Source organism: Talpa europaea (assembly GCF_964194135.1).
Source record: "Talpa europaea genome assembly, chromosome: 9".
Classification (NCBI taxonomy): domain Eukaryota; kingdom Metazoa; phylum Chordata; class Mammalia; order Eulipotyphla; family Talpidae; genus Talpa; species Talpa europaea.
In genome coordinates, this window is record NC_140076.1 from 34,764,917 (window position 1) to 34,782,427 (window position 17,511).

The window sequence follows — 17,511 nt, forward strand, 5'->3', positions numbered from 1 at the left end:
GTGGGCTGTGTATCTGAAAGTGTTTTCATTTAATTGAAGTAACATTGCATTGTAACAATATATGTGTATGGTGTGTACATCATTAAAAATTGACCTGTGTATACACTACATTAAGTTCACCACTTAAAAGTTCAGTTCCATTCTTCCTCATATAGTTGTCTACTTTGTCTCGATTTACCCAACCCTCCCCCTTCTATTTACCCAACTCCCCACTTCTTGCAACCACTAATTGGTTTTATAGTCTGAAAGTTTATTTTTGTTTTACTTAGTTCATCTTTTTGTTTGTTGTCTGTGTATACCATTTAAGAGTGAATCATACACTTTGTCTTTGTCCATTTAGCTTATATCATGAAACATAAATACACTCTAGATCCATCCATGTTGTTGCAAATGGCAAATTTGGGCTTTTTTTAATAGTTAGATAGTGTTCCATTGTGTATATAGATCATATTTTCTTTATCCACTCTTTGATCAAGGGACACTTAAGTTGTTTCCTGTTCTTGGTTATTGTAAATAGTGTAGCAATAAACATGGGGGTGCATGTATTGCCTCAAATTCATGGTTTCTGCATGAAACCAGAAACCTGTCTGAATCATGGAATAACTGAATCATATGGAATAACTGCATCATATGAAAGATTATATGAAATTTCTGCTTTTCATCATGGCTACACTAATTTACATTCCTACTAACAGTGTATAGGAGTTCCAGGGGGTGTTTTCCTCATAGAAGTGATGAGTCTGTAGTGAACTTTCCACTTGCTTTTTCCTGGTTCTCCTGATGGCCAGCCCACCTGAAAGATGCTGGCAGGTTTCTTTGCTCAGGACCAGGAATGTAAAGTATATAGAGGGTGAAATTTGCACAGCCGACTGCACCCATTTATAAAATACATTAGCACGTCAATGTACTGGTCACTCGTGTGGAGACCTGCTGCTGGTGAGCACAGCCATACTTGCAGTACCTCCATTTCTGCAGTGTCACAGCTATGTTCAGATTAACTAGTGAACAGTATAGAGGCTGAACAGTATCTTGTTTAAAACACAGAGGGAAAAGGGGAGGTGTAGGGTAAAGAAAATGTCAGGCTTTTCTGCCCTTCCGCCATCAGGATAGATGATGGATCCTTGTCCTGAATGCATGCCTGATGGCGGGCACCTGGAATAGGGTGTGGGCATAGGTAGATGGGATTCAGCTGAGTTAAGACTGTGCTTTTAAGGGCGGCGTCACGGGGGGACGCGAATAGCCCCAGCCAGCAGCAGCAGAAGCCGAAGCAGAAGCCGAGAAGCAGCAGAACGAACGCTAGAGAGCCCAGAGAGTGTGAAGACTTGCTGGGGGCTGGGAGGCCTGCCAGCCTCCCAGCCCCCCAGCCAGCACCCCTGCCTGCCATATGCCTGGTGAACCCCAAATAAAAGACCTGCAAAACCACTGAGGACTCTGACTCCTCCTTTACCCGGTCTGCATGGGATCAGGAAAACCTGCACTGTGCCCAGTTCCTGGCTTTACAGGATATCATGACTGAGTTCTCAGCCCTGCCCATCTTATGTAACTTGGAAGCAGACCCTGTGCAATCCATGGTGGGCTGGTGACTATTCCAGTCTGTTTTTGGATGCTTTGTGTTTTCAGCCTATTAATAGTGACCACAGAGATCAATTCGTTAACTCATTTGTTCATAGGCAACCATTTCTCAGTGTCCCACTCCCCATAGTCACAAGCTTGTCTTTGTTTTGAATATGGTAGATATTTTTGATTTTCATCCAAATTGATAATCAGCTGCCATTAATATTGCAGTTTGAGCAAAGGACACATTCAGAATAACCTTGCAAAAAAATACTCATTAAATGTTTTCAGTTACCCCCAAGGGAAGTTCTGGTAATTATAATGAGTTTATACTTTAAAGATTTTTACCAATATCTTTTCTAAAGCATTTTCTAAACAAGTGCTTTTATCTCTCCCCTGAGCTAGTTGCTTATAAACTTTGTGCTCCTTTTGTTCTTCCTCTTTAACCCATGGTTTCTCTGTAACAAATTGGCTAATTGGGGTTAAATAAAACATTTCAGTCATTTCTGTAGTAATTGTCCTCAGATTCATATATATAAGGTAGGAGCCAGAGTAACTGGTAACCTTAACTGTCTTTAGTTTGTGATGAATTAACAACTTTAGTTTGTCATTGGGTTAAAAACTTCTGGTCAAGTACTTCAAGTTAAAAAGTCTATGCACTTAAGTAAACTGTTCTAAAATACTGTATTTGGAGTAAATTGGGCATTATTTCCCTCCCCTCCTTTTCAAAGTAGTAGATTAATTTCTTTAATAGATAGCACATTCATACCTTGATTTATACCTTGATTTTGCTCTTTTTGTCTCAGACTTGCCTGACCCTTTCTGCCTATGGTTTCCCATCAGAAGATGCCTTAGATTTGTGGCAAGTTTTCAGGCCTCAGGAATCCAGCATTAGGCCAACCCTATTTGGCTGGGAATTTACCCATAAGGGGATGGGTTACTGTGTTTTTTACTGGGAAACTTTTGTCCTTTCTTCTATTTCTATGCACAGTAATTCTATTAAAGTTCTTTTCTTTTAAAGGTCTCACACACTAAAAAAAAAAAAAAAGATATCCCATTCAGTTTAAATCTCCCCTTATTTGGTGTAAGCATGAATAATCTAATATTAGTAAATTGAATTTTGTGTGCTTTTCCTCTGCATTTTAATATAAGTGTAGCTAGGTATGAAATGACTTAGAAGAGGGAGGGTAAAGAGGTAGAATCCTGGTTAATGTAGAATCAGGTAAACACTCAAATAATTGATTGTGGGCCTTGATGATCATCATTGCTGATCTACTGGCAATGATTGGCCTTATTTTATATATTTTTTCCTGTGATGGTAAGCCAGCAAGAGAGTCTTAAGCATTTTTCAAGATGTAAACAAAAATGCATTCCCTTTTGGTTATTTTTTTTCCTATCTTCTCTTTCTTAAGGTGCACTGACAGAGTGCTATGATGAATTGGGAAACCGATACCAACTTCCAGTCTATTGCTTGGCACCACCAATCAACATGATAGAGGAAAAGAGCGACATAGAGACTCTGGATATTCCCGAGCCACCACCTAATTCTGGATATGAATGTCAGCTCCGCTTGCGCCTTTCCACAGGCAAAGACCTCAAACTTGTGGTCCGCAGCACAGACACAGTATACCACATGAAGAGGAGGCTGCACGCCACAGAAGGGGTAGAGCCAAGTAGTCAGCGATGGTTCTTTTCTGGCAGACCGCTCACTGACAAAATGAAGTTGGAGGAGCTGAAAATCCCAAAAGACTATGTTGTGCAGGTTATCATCAGCCAACCTTTGCAAAACCCAACACCAGTTGAGAACTGAACTGGTCCTGTTGGCTGGTCCCCAGATCATTCCTATTCCTTTATATTGTTGCTTTCATCATTTCCTACTCTATGGCGTGAAATTTACTTTCACTGCTCTGAATTCCCTGTGAATGGATTTAGTTCTGAGGAATTACTAGTGAAAAATTCCATCTGTGATGGAGAACAACAAAAATAATTAATAAAACACAAAGAGCCAGCCTTTGAGACTCATGTAATTACAATTTCTAATTTGAGAGGCAGTTAAGAAATAGATGACCATTTATTTTAAAACACCCAACAACTACGTGATGGCTGTATTTAGATGATTTGGACTGTAAATAGAACGTTGCATCCATGAAGAACAGCACCAAGCACCTTTTGAATACAGAATTAAAAAAAAAATTGACTATAATTCTCAGAAATTATAACAGTTATAAAACTTGAGCTTTTAAAAATGAAGACTGAAAAGAGCAGTATTTGAGGTTCATTTCTAATCTGGTCTTTCTTTGCTCAATTACTATTTAGCCATAAAGGAGTAGAGAGCAGCAAATTGTGTGTCAGTATTGCTTTCCCCATCCCCATAGGTTGAGCTCCTTATTTACACTCACACTAAAATTTGTTGCACGTGGGTGGCAAGCACTCTTCTGGAACACTAGGCAATAATTTAGTCTGTAAGGCCAGATAGGATTTTCAGCTGATACTCAGTTGAAACTTTTATCCTCTTGCTGCATAGGTATTTTGAAATGCTTATGTAATGAAGCTGTCTTCATTTCCAGGCTTAGAAGGGTCACTACTACGTGATATCTGCATTGATCTACCTACTCTGCTTGGAACTTTTCATAGCTAACTATACCCCTACATGCATGGATCCTGGGCCAGTGAATGCAAGGAATCAGGTACAGCTGTTCCCACTATAAGGTAATGAAGTAGTTCTCTCTTTTCCTCCAATTTGCCGGAAGGGTCTAAGGAAAACCCATTCAATCTGTGCCTGGGAGAATTGTGCCCATTATCAGTCTTTTAGAGAAAATGTCAACTCATAATTTACTAGTGTAAGAGGCGTACTGACGTCGCTTCAACTTGCGCAATGAGACCAAATGTTGAAACATCACTTTACACTTCCATGCTTTTAGTTCACTGTTAACCTCAAGTCGTGATGGTGGTCAGTTTCCCCCTCATCTTTCCTAGAAAAGAGGCAAATTAAGAACCACTCTTCAAATTGGGTTCTGAAAAGTCCAATGAGTAGCCTGGTTCTTGTGTACTATGACTTGAATAAAGCCGCCAAGGATGTTACTGAATTTGGAGCCTTTTAAATGTTGGTTCCATGATCATGTTATTCCTTAACATGATCACAGTATCCCCGATAATCCCTGAAATGGACAAGTAGAGGCAAGAAGGCACTTAGGCTGTTCTCAGTTGGGAAATAAACCTCCACACCTATCTGGATGTGAAGCACCATTATTAATTTTAACAGCAAACTGGAAGTGCTAATTAATTAGTTCAATGTAATGGTATTAAATCTCCTTTAGTCTGATTAGATATAATGTCTACAATTGTAACTTAAGTGTGTGTCTGAGAGCTTTAACTGCTTCCCTTTTTTATACAATCACTTTAAAGACTGTGGCTACATTTAATTGAGGTTTCCTGGTAATTGAATCTAAATACAAGAGAAGATAGCAACATTAATTCCAAAGGAGTATTTTTATATTTGGAAGTGGAGGTATGAGGGTATTTCAGTACAATGCCCATTCCCAAAAACCATCATTAATTTGTGTGCCACATTGAATAGCAACATTTCTCCTAGTTTGTCAAGAAAAAAGTTTTCAAACCTATTTTTCTTTAAATTTGGTGATATTATCATTTATCTATGGTTGGTAAAAAGTCCTTTTTGTTGAGGATTTGAGCTCTCGAGTTTATTTTAAAGGAACATACTTTGAATAACACTTTTCTGGGCATGTTTAACTAACCTAGGTGAGAAAACCATGGTGCTGTTTAATTGTAAATAGATTGATATAAGATTGGACCAATACTTGATGTGTACAATTTTAGTATGTAGGGTTTTTTGTGCTTTTTTTAAAAAAAAAAAATGTTGAATTTTCTCTTTGTCCTTGCCTTTATTCTGGGTTTTTAATTATCATTATTCTCTACTTGGGGGTAATCTGCCTTATTCTAATAAACCCTCTAAAAAGATTTTCCTCCTTTTTAAGACCTCAGCTCAATAAAACATGTTCATTATCACCAAAATTAGGTTCAGCTATGCCAACCCACCGTTGGTCATTTATAGCTATATTTTCTCTTCTGCACTGAAATATTGCTCTAAAATAGGTGGGTTTTTTTGTTTTTTTGTTTTTTTTAAAGAATCATGCTGTAAACAAAAACTCATAATTGTTTTTCAGAAACACTGAACTCATTTCTTTTCCATTTTGGGTCAAAGTGGCAGATTCAGGTTATTCAATTTTTATTAAAAATAGTGATAAAAATGTTTTTTTAAAAAACAAACAAAAAAGAAAAAAATAGGTGATGTATACATGCGGGGAAGAAATCCAAACATAACAAACCCTAATTCCTCTCCCCAGACGTAATGACTGGTATCAGTTTCTGGGTATCTTTAAAGATGCTCTGGCACAGTGGTTCTCAGATCGTGAGCATATACCAGAATTATGAAGCTTTTTAAACCACACTGCTGGACTCTTCCCCCAGAGGGTCCAGGTTAGTAGATCAGAGGGGGGCCCAATAATTTGCATTTCCAAAAGCTCAGATGTTGCTGCTGCTGTTCTCCAGACCACTCTGTAAGAACCACTGTTCTAGTGGAAAAGTTTCTTCCCCTATTCTTTCCTGTTTTTTCCATAAATATATATACTATTCAGTACCTTTGATTTTTCTCTAAAATGGTGAATCCTAAAGGATTTCCATAACAGTAGTGCTAGATCTGCTTCATTCCTCTTATAACTGCAATAATACCCATGGTGGGAGTTCCACCATTAATTTGAATTTCATTCCAGTCAATTTGGCTGTTTCTGACTCTTTGCCACTGTAAACCAGGCTTCCATGAAGTGTCCTTTTCTATCATTATGTCTGTGTCTATGTACATCTGTAGAACAAACGCCTGAGCAAGGGCGTTGCCAGATCAAAGAGTATTTAATTGAGAGAGTAGATACTGGATTGTTGTCCAGATAGAGTTCACCGATTTACACTTGCACTATAGCAATATGACTGCTTTTATGTCTCCATGACCAGGTCAGCCTTGGATCTTTGACAGTCTATGTCCTGTGTTTCTCCTTTGGGTGAAGTTTAGCATTTTACTATATATTTTAAGGCCATTTTTTCCCCCTTTGTGAATTGTCTATTTGCCAATGTTCTTACTGCTTTTTGGTCTTTATCCTTTTAATTTATAAATACTGTTAAGGAAATTAGTTTTCTTCTATCATGTTATTTCTTTTGTCTTTTTGTTGACTTACCATCTATAAGTTTTAAGTTTTGCCCATTCAGATCTACCAGTCTTGTATTTTATGACTTCTGGGTCTGAGCTTCTAAACACCTTTCCCACTCAGAGACTGTAACGATGTTTTCATATATTTTTAGCCCTTTCATGGTTTCATTACCTGACGTTTATCTTGATATGAGGAATAGGGTAGCAGCTCATATTTATTTTTTTCTAGATAGCTACCTCACTTCTCTTGACACTACTTAATGAATTATTTTCATCTCTTTTCCCATTGGTGTGAAAAAAAATCACTCTGATCACAGTTTTTGAAACTATATTTTTGTAATGGTCTTTTCTTGTTAGCTATAGACAAATTAGCAAATATACTTTGGGTTTCCCCCCAACTTTTAGATGCTGTGATGCTTCAGTGTTCCTACTTGTGGAAAAGAGAAAACAAAACAAGGAGTGCAGCTGTAAGCTCCCTTGCTGTGGCCAGCCTCCTGTGATGTACTCTGTGGGGAGTGGTCACATGGGTAACTAGTTGCCTTCTCAGTAGGTATCAGCACAGTTGGTTTGACCTTTAGTCTCTGTCTTTGGCATGAGGCCTGTGATGATAATACAAGAGAGCTAGTGGAAGAGATGATATCACTTCTCTTAATTAGCTTCTTTCTAGCTGATGGAGGAACTAGCTATGGTCCTGAGCTGAAACAGTAGTCATCTCTTCAGCAAGTCTGCCATTTCATTCACCTCCCAGGCCAAGTGCTGCTCCATTCTACCCATTCCTTAGGCCCAGCGACACTCTCATTGTTAGCTTAGGAATTCTGACCTAACTATGACATAATAAAAATATAGAGTGTTACTGCCATCCCAAAACTATCTAAATGTACTTGGTCTGTTCTTAAAAGCACAGAAGATAAACTCATTGGAAATGATGAAACTTAATTGAAGCATCTATGTGCATACCAACAAATAGGCTTAAAAAATTTTTGTTGGGCCTCCCTGGTGGCACAAGGGGTTAAGCACCACACTATGGGGCAATCTGCAGCCTCTGCAGCACGAGTTCAATACTAGCTAGCCAAGGAGCAACTCACATGGTGCAGCAGACCTCTCCTGTCTCGCCTGCTGCTCCCCTCAGCAGTGTATTTCACTCAGTCTGCCTGTTCTGCTCCCTGCTCTGTCTCTGGTGGATTCTTTCACCTCCCGCATCTCTGGCCTGTACCCCAGCTCTTGTGTGCATAAATAAATAAATCTTTAAAAAAAAATTTTTGTCACATAATATGGTTGAGGAAAAAAAAATCTTAGACATTAGTACGTTGTTTTCTATGGTGTAATCCTCATCCTAAAAGAGTGCCACTTTACTGGTGCCACTGAATTTTATTTTTTATACTAATTTTCACTTTGTGTCGGTCATAGTTAAATGATCAGTTTCCTAATTACCCATCATAGAACCACCCATTTTATGAAGATACTTTAAAAATATATATCTTATTAATTGACTGTTTGGCTCATGGTACCTTTTATAGTGACCCTGATGATTTCCAGGAGGAGGGGAAGCTATATTATCTGCTCATTCCTGAACTTCAAATTTTTTTTGAATAATTAAAGGTATTAAAGGTATTGAATAAGTTTTAGGATAAAAATTATTTAGCCAAAATTAATACATACTATACCTACTATCTTTGGCTAGCTTTCCTCCCCTTCCCTGCCCCCATTCTGAAACAACAAAAGGTATAATGTGCTCATTGCTTTGCAGTTAGAGTGTGTGTGTGTTGCGGGGGAGCCATTTATGTATGTCAGGAGCATTCCCCTTGGAAAAGAGGAGAGAAAAGACTTCACTGTAGTTTTTCTACCCGTAGCCATGCCTGGATCCTAAAGCTGTCACTACCAAAAATAACCAGGCAGAAAAGAGGCAGAAGCCAGTCTCAAGATAAGTGAAGTGGTGAGGGCTTAGGAAGGGTGGCTAATCTCCAGCTGCTGGCTTCCGGCCAGCTAGTAGTAGTCTCTGCCTACCTTGTGTAGGTACAGTAGTACCCTTCTTGCTTGCCCCAGAGGGTATTCTTGTGGGGGAGGGAGAACTAACTGCAACTCCAACAAATCAGAGGACCAGAACAGCCTTGTTCTAAGAGAAGCCTTACATCTTTGTGGTCTGCACAATTCCTTGAGGTAGATTCCATTATCCCCATGTGGCGGTCAGCAGTCAAGTGACATGGGTTTTTGTTTGTTTGTTTTCTGTTTTGGCTAACTCCAGTTTACAGTACCAATGTGTGTAGGGAAGAGAATTTGGGCTGCAAAACATATTTCTCATTCTCCCAGGTGTGTGAGAAAGATTCGACATCTATTAGAGTAAATATAGAGTACTCATAGTAATGAACATGACTGATTTTTGATGATGGAAAGCTACTCTGGAACTTAAGGAATGCCTTACGGTCAGTTTTATTGCATAATGTATCCTTAAGAAAGCTTTGGTTTTCTATCAGCAAGCCGTGTTTCATTAATTGCCAAACATGTTCTCAAAGACTTACAGTAGAAGACTATGTGGCAATTAGCATTAGACAGAAGGAATGTCTGAACCAGTGAAAAACTAGCAAAAGATTTGGGATCTGCTAAAACTGATTTGAGTTACTTAGATCACTTGTTCCAACCACAGGCATCTGATAGACCTTGAATTTGAATCCTGGTCCTACTGCTGGGTGGGTTCTTGGGTAGGTTTCTTCATCTCTAGGCCTCAATTTCCTCATCTGCAAATTGAGAACACCTCATTCACAGGGTAATATGGGGATAAATAAAGGCATGCATCTGAACCCATAGCATGCCCTGACTAAATGTTAGATTTCATCATTAACATCATTAGGTTAGGTAAGGAGGGGTCACAAGTCCCATGCTAAAAACATTTTAAAATTACCAAGACATTACACCAAAAATAAAGTATAAGGCATGTTACAGTCATTTTACCTGACTTAATTTGATACTGTTACTTAAGCACCTAACATCAGCAATTCATGTTCTAGCAGGTCAGTTTCCCATACGGTTATAGGTATGTCACCATTTGCCAGTTTGTAATGTCTGCATCCAGGTGTTTTTAGCCTATGAACTGGGAGAACAAAGGATTCTGAAAGTATCGGGTTCCTCTGGCAAAAAACAGAAAGCATTGCCTGCTTTGCACTGTGTAACTACAGTAAGTATTGGTAATTAGTTGGATACACGGCTTACTGACTAGGTTGATCTGAGAGTGGCAGAATTAGGACATGTTGACAAAGATAAAGTGGTTATTTCTGTCCCATTATTGTGATTCATGTGAAGCCATTGTTTATTAAAGTTAAAAACCGGATGTGAATGCTTTGCAGGTGAAGGTTAGTGTAAAGATGTCCACTTCAGTGTCTCAACTTTATTTTTATACATTAACAGATGTAATTACTTTGGTCTACTTTGAGGTACAGTTAATCCAATTAAGCTTGCATTAATTTGTGATAGTTTCCTTCTGAAGGTACTTTTTTCTTTCTCTTTCTTCTCTGCTTTCTGCCTTTTCTGGTATTTGTCCAAGGAGAAGATAGTAAACAGCTTAAATTCCTTGTAATTAAGGCGCTTTTGTTGGGGAGAGGGGGAAAAGAAAAATTATTTCAGAAGGAATTGATACTTTGTTTCAGATGGCAGCAGGATTGTAATCATTTCTCATTTAAAAACTTGGAAACTTAAAGAGGCTCAGTAATTAGGACATAATTACAGTCTGTTGGTAGGCTAGGAGCTAGGAACAGATAGTCTATTGTAGACTCTACAGGCACCAAGTATCCCTTTCTTTATTACTTCAAGTCCACATACTTCAGGCTGGCATATCAGCTCCTTCACAGTGGGATCCATCTTTCCCCACTATCTTGGTACTCGGTACCCTTGCTTACTTTTCCTTAAAGAGGCAGAATTCACTGTCTGCACTGCCCCTCTCGACTCTTAGAATTGTTGCTCATGTGTTTCCATTACAGAATACAAATCTATAACCCCTTCCCCACTACCACCTCTTGCCAGATTATTTTCCTTCTCTAAATTAAACTTCTAAATGAAATTTCCTTCTCTAAACTTGTCATTTTATACATATATGATGTAGCCCTTTGTTATTTAGTCCTCACTCTTCCACATGCCTGTAAATCTCTCTGGTTTTTACTGATCCCAGTGCCAGCATGAGCTGAAGCAGGTTCTTCCCAGCTTCCCCCTTGCCCATCTCGCCTGGAGGGATAGGACATTGTCCTCTGCCTCTGGATAGAGAGGCTGCCCGGCAGCACTGCAGGGAGTTGCACTTACACGGTCCCCTGTGACGTCAAAGTCATGGTAGAGCTCTCTGAGTTCCTGTTTATTAATATTGAAGAGAAAGCCGTATGTGTTGAAGGTGTTGACACCAACTCTCCGCTCCCCGTCTACGTCCAGCAACTCAAACACAGGGCGGCAATGGCGGAAGATGAACTGTTCTTCCAGGTGGTTCTGTTTGGAGGGAAGGTCAGGAGACAAGCAGTGTTGTCAGGGCTGCCTTTTTAGCTTGCTCCATTAAGACTCAGCTATTCACCTGTCCATTTTCTAGATCACTAAAAGCAAAAGGCAACAGGCAGCAGCTCAGGGTTGCAGGGATTTGAGGGTCACTGTATCAAGTCCTGCTTTAGCACCTGCATTCACAGGGCACCTAGGTTACCCACGGTTCAGTTCTGCTTGACATAACTCCAGTGACAAGAAGGTGCATTCCTGAGCTCACTGAAAATCTTTGTGGGAAACCTGACTGCACAGTGATAAAATGATGAAGCCCAACCCTCAAGGAGTGGGAAACATGGATACAAAGTAAGGTAAGGGAGAGGGGGCAAAGAAGAACTTCTCCATTTCCTTCAAAAAACTCTTGAGGAAAGGATTTCTCGGGGAGTGAGACCCTTGGGAGAATAGGAAGGGCTTGCCTTGGGTGTCGGAGGGTGAGATGGAATCTTTAGAAACAGGTAATGTGGGAGGCTGAAGATAGGCAAAGGAGCAACTGGGAGAGTGGCTAGGCAACTGTTGCGAATTTCTAAATGGATGGATCATTTAGGAAGCAAATGTTTTTCTTTCCTTCCCCCTTTATTTATTTCTTCCTAGTTTGAGTGAAAGGGGAAAAATTCAGATGCACTCTTAGTTTAGTGCTACCTTTATCAAGATGAAGGCAGTAGCCCGTCTGCCTCCCTTGCCCCAGATCCTGATTTGTTACCCACCTCCTGTGCCAGCAGGATGCAAACCAGCATGTAGAACTGGTCAAAACCAATCTCGCCCATAGCGTTCCAGTCTAGCATGTCGAAGATTGTCATGATCTGTGTCCGTTTCAAGTCCGTCACATGTTGGAGGAGGTGGTAGAACAGTACATCTGGTAAGGTGAGGACACAGGAGAGGGGTGACTGAGGCAGCTCAGAATGCTAAGCAACAGAGAATCACGTAAATGGGAGTGATGTCAGAAGCTTTTTGACCTGGAGATAGTGATGACAATATTCTCCTTCTAACATTGCTATTCTACCTTCCATGGTACCTCAAACCTTAAGTACCCTTCAGGGCCTCCCTGGTGGCGTAGGGGTTAAGGCACTGCCTATGAAGCCCTCTGCAGCCACTGAAGCATGAATTCAATCCCTGGCCAGGGAGGAGACCCACATGGTACAGCAGACCTCTCCTGACTAGCCCGCTGCTCTCCTCAGCAGTGTATTTCAGTCAATCTGCCTGTTCTATTCCCCACTCTGGTGAGTCCTCTCACCCCCACACACCTCTGGCCTGTACCCCAGTTCTTCTATGTATAAATAAATAAATCTTAACAAAAACCCACAAAAACCTTAAGTACCCTTCAGCTGTGTGGGAAAGCTCTGTGCCAAGAAGTGTGGAGAGACAGAGAAGGGGAGGACTTGGTTCCTCTCTAGCTGCCATGCTCACCAGAGCAGACAGATGTGCCTACAGAACCAGTGAAGGCACAGTGACAAACATGTCTATGGAACTGGTACAGGGAAAAGCTGAGCACTCCATGGGGACTGACGACACTTACTAGGAATACTTGACATTTTACCTAGCCTTTTTCTTGAGATAATAAAAAACAAATTTTAAAATACATTTGAGGACTCCCTGGTGGTGCAGGGGATTAAGTCTTTGCACAACGAAGTTATCGGCAGCCACTGCAGCATGAGTTCGATCCCCAGCCGGGGAGCTAAACATGGCGCAGCAGACCTCTCCTGTCTCATCCACTGCTCCCCTCAGCAGTGTATTTCAGTAGATCTGCCTGTTCTGCTCCCCACTCTGTCTCTGGTGAATCCTCTCACCCCCTGCATCTCTGGCCTAGACCTCAATTCTTGGATGCATAAATAAAGTCTTTTTTGAAAAATAAAGGGCCTCCCCTGGTACGCAGGCGGTTGAGTGCTGCACTGTGAAGCTCTCCGCAGCCTCTGCAGCGCCGATTTGATCCCGGCCGGCCGGCAAGGGTCCCACATGGCGAGCAGACCTCTCCTGTCTTGCCCGCTGCTCCCCTCAGCAGTGTATTTCATCAGTCTGCCTGTTCTGTTCCCTGCTTTATCTCTGGTGAATCCTCTTACCCTCCCGTGCATCTGGTCTGTACCCCAGTTCTTGTATAAATAAATAAATCTTTAAAAATAAATAAATAAAAATACATTTAGCCATATCCATCATGCATGTGGTAGTGCAGGGAGGGAGCAGACTTGAACACAGGAGATGCCCGGCACTGGCCATGCCACATCTCACTGAACCTTGGTGACCCTACAGGACAGTGATATCACACTCTTCTAGTAAGCCTCAGCGTCACTGCTCTTGTGTCAGTGTTGCTCAAACTGTGGTGGGCACACCAATCTCTTGAGGATCTTGTAAAAATACAACTTCTAATGTAAGAAATCTGGCATGGGACTGAGCCTTTATTTCTGACAAACACCTAGGCGAGGTGCTGCTGTGCTGTGGGCCAGGCTAAGTGGCAGAGCTGGAATCCAAAGGTAGTTGGACTCCACAACCTTGCCCTTCGCACAGTGAAGCCATCTCTTGCACATTTGTTAATAAGTATTCAGTCATATGCAATCAGAAATAAAGACTAATTTAGAAAGCAGGGAAGGGTTTTGCCTGCAATTCCATTCAACTTAGGTGTCTCAGGGAGTATAAGATGGCAGAAAGGAGGATGGTGATAGATTTATGCAGAGCTGTGTAAGCTGTACAGGCTGTAAGGGACTTTTTTTTTTTAAAAAGATTTGTTTATGCATGCAAGAACTGGAGTACAGGCTAAAGGTATCACAGGGTGAAAGGATTCACCAAAGACAGAGTGGGGAACAGTACAGGCAGACTGACTGAAATACACTGCTGAGGGGAGCAGTGGGCGAGACAGGAGAGGTCTACTGCACCATGTGGGTAGCTCCCTGGATGGGGATTGAACTTGTGCTGCAGTGGCTGTGGATAGCTTCGTAGTGCTGTGCTTAACCCCTTGCACCATCTGGGAGGCCCTATAAGGGTCTTTCAAGTGGCTTTTCTGCATGGGATTTCTCCATGCCCATTGATGACTAGCCTCCTGCATATGCTAAGCTATGGCTTTGCTGATTATGTCAAATGTATCTGTGGTTGGGATCCCAGCTAAAACTAGCTGAGGTCACAGTGAACCAGTGTGATGGTGGGGGTTGGGGGGTGGGGTTCTGATGGTTTCTGATATTCTTTCCTCCCCACCAGGTATGGACTACATGGTCTCTCGCACAATGATATGTAGTTGCTTCTTGAGGAATGGCTGAATGTGGGATTAGTAGCTACTTATACTGTGTTTAAACTAGCTGGCTTAGGCCAACCTGAGTTGTCATGGCCTAAAGTCCCTACCTTCCCAGAAGGCAAAACTTAAAGCTGTGCCTTCCTTCACTCATTCAGGTATCTCTCCAGTTCCTTGGACACCAGAAGACATGAGTTTGATGTAACTCTTGGGTATTAATCACTGGGGGAGTGACTTAATTACTGGGGACATGGTACTCCTCAGTGAACATTCCCAGTAAGACTGAGTGTGGGCTTTGAAGTCAGAAAACCCAGGGTTCAGTCCCAGCTTTCCTCTTCACTGTTTGGGGTCCTGTACAGCCCTTTCCAGGGCTAGGTTATTGCCAGCATGTGGTGGCATCCTTTGTAAATCTAAACAGAAAGAAAAAAACTGAGGCATGAGATTGTGAAAAAATAAAGGTGTCTTTTTAAAGAGTGAATGAGCTCTTTTGAAAAAATCTTTATGGAAGAAACCCCTTATTCACAACTAACATTTCTCTCAGGTCACAATGAATGCAGAGGATACCTTATTCCTACCCAATCCTTTAAAAAGTTAAAGTATTTAATTGATCTTTTATTACTTTGTGTGCTCAAAGACGGTATCAAGATCAATATTTCCTGGTCTCAAGTACCAAGAATTACATGGGATCTTCTAGATCACTCTTGATTCATACCTCACATGTAACAGATTAAAAGTCTTGCCGACCAGGTCTTAAGGGTTAAAACCTGAGTGTGGTGTAGCCCCAGGAATAATTACAATAATGAACACTTCCTAAATCCCTCTGTGCTAAGCATTTCCCCTCCATCATCTCATTCAGTTACCTTTCTTCTCAACTATTCCATTACTGGAACCTCATTTACATACAAATGAGGAAAATGAGACTTAAAGAGAATGATGACATGGTCCCCAAATCACCAAGGAATATGGGTAGAGTCAGGATTCGACCTGACCCTGCAAGTCTGTCCTCATCCGTCTCAATTCTCAATTCTCTGCGCTTCATGTAGAAGATGAACATTTGTGAATGAAATAATTGCTGATTCTGCAGGTTCTTCTGAACATTAGTTAATAACCAGGTAACAATCTTTTTGAAGGTACTGACCATTCAAGGTGTTGTTACGGTGTACGTCAAGGAGGTGAAAATATTCCATCAAGGCCCGCACATTTCTCACAGACAGCAAGCAGTACAGTTTGTCCAGATAGAGGTACCACAGAAATGACCCACGCTTCAGCTTCATTCTGGTGCGCCTTAAATCAAAGGCTCTGGCAACCTCAAGTAGAATAGAGAACACTGCCTTAGAACTGGAATGTTGGATAGAGAGAAGCCATGGCAGAGCTGAAGGTTTTTCTAGGGAAAAGCATCATGGGAAACAGTCAATACAAATTAGAATTACTTCCTCCCAGTTCTTCAGCTTTGCTACAGATACTGTCCTAAGCCTCTTGATTATCGCTGACATATAACCAGGTCTAACCTGAAATCAAAGACGATATAGAAATGAACAAGAGAATGTACATATTTGAAAACCTAAGCTGTATGGCCAACGTGGTTCTAGAGGAGTAGTTGTAACCTAAATGCACTTATTAGAAAACAAGCAAGAAAAATTAAGAACTGCATGAAAAAGTACTAAAAGAACCTACACTAAGTACAGTATTAAAACCAGAGAGAAGGACTTTGTTTAAAGACCAAACCACAAATCCGTAATCAGAAAACAAAGTAGTAAACAATTAGTATATCGGGACTTATGTTCTTTATAAAGCATGAATCATGAATATTCCTTTTTTAAAAAGATTATTTATGCATACAAGAACTGGAAGCCAGAGATGTGGGGTGGCGGGTGGGGGAAGGGGGACAGTGAGAGGATTCACCAGAGACAGTAGGGAACAGAACAGGCAGGCTGACTGAACTACACTGCTGAGGGGAGCAGTGGGCGAGTCAGGAGAGGTCTGCTGTGCCATGTGGGTTGCTTCCTGGCTGGCTGGAATCAAACTCCTGCTGCAGTGGCTGCCGATAGCTTCATAGGTTATGTCTTAACCCTTTGCACCTCCAGGGAGGCCTGAATCATGAGTATTCTTAATGGCATCTAGAATGGTGACTCCAGAAGTTTTCCAGTTGACTTTGCCCAGATCCATTAGAGGAATCACTACTAGTCATAGCTGTTGCCTTACAAAGTCTATTTTTTCAATAGTAAGACTTGAAAGCCAAAGTTACTCTATGACACATGGGTTTCCAAATGGATGGTATGTTGGGCCTTCCTGGTGGTTCAAGGGTTTAAGTGTCAGCATTATGAGGCAGTCCACAACTACTGCACCACGAGTTCGATCCCCAGCCAGGGTGGTGACCCACATGGAACAACAGACCTCTCTTATCCCGCCGGCTGCTCCCCTCAGCAGTGTATTTCAGTCAATCCGCCTGTTCTGTTCACCGCTCTGTCTCTGGTGAATCCTGTCACCTCCCGCACCTGTGGCCTGTACCCCAGTTCTTGTATGCACAAATAAATAAATCTCTTTAAAAAAAAAAAGGATGGTATGTTGCCAGTCATGAAAACAACAAATTCCCTTGACTGTCACCACCAGAGCTCTTAGGAGACCAGGTGCATTATCAATGAGCAGAAGTACTTTAAAAGGAATCTTCTTTTTTTGAGCAGTTGAACTCAATAGTGGCTGAAAATATTTGGTCAGCTATGCTAGAAACAGATGTGCTGTTCTCCAGGCTTTGTTCCATTTATAGAGCACAAAGTAGATTTAGCTTTATTCTCAAGGGTCCTAGATTTTCAGAATGGTAAATGAATATTGACTTCAACTTAAGTCACCAGCTGCATTAGCTCATAGCAGGAGTCAGCCTGTCCTTTGAAGCTTTGAAACCTGGCAATGATTTCTGTTCTCTAGCTAGGAAAGTCCAATCTTTTTCCAATATGTTATTCAATATCCACATTGAAAAGCCCTTGTTTAGGGGGCCTCTTTTTGGCCCAGAGGTTGTCTCAGCGGTGTC

At 41.2% G+C, this 17,511-nt stretch overlaps 2 protein-coding genes across 3 annotated transcripts in view; one reads left to right on the top strand and one right to left on the bottom strand.

Annotated features, from left to right (window-relative positions):
- Nucleotides 1-3,364, top strand: part of UBTD2 (ubiquitin domain containing 2) — a gene marked incomplete at both ends in the record, with an annotated part of 60,494 nt that extends 57,130 nt beyond the window's left edge. For both annotated transcript variants that reach the window (XM_084244133.1, XM_084244134.1), the window contains one exon: nucleotides 2,967-3,364. In XM_084244133.1, the coding sequence (XP_084100259.1) occupies nucleotides 2,967-3,364 (398 nt within the window). The remainder of the gene's footprint in view (nucleotides 1-2,966) is intronic.
- A 6,120-nt stretch (nucleotides 3,365-9,484) lies between these two features.
- EFCAB9 (EF-hand calcium binding domain 9) lies at nucleotides 9,485-15,760 on the bottom strand (the record flags this gene model as incomplete). The annotated part of the gene is made up of 5 exons (XM_084242316.1): nucleotides 9,485-9,504; nucleotides 10,255-10,348; nucleotides 11,057-11,233; nucleotides 11,980-12,128; nucleotides 15,625-15,760. The coding sequence occupies 5 exons, from the start codon at nucleotides 15,758-15,760 to the stop codon at nucleotides 9,485-9,487; spliced, it is 576 nt and encodes a 191-aa protein (XP_084098442.1).
- Between the last annotated feature and the right edge of the window lie 1,751 nt (nucleotides 15,761-17,511).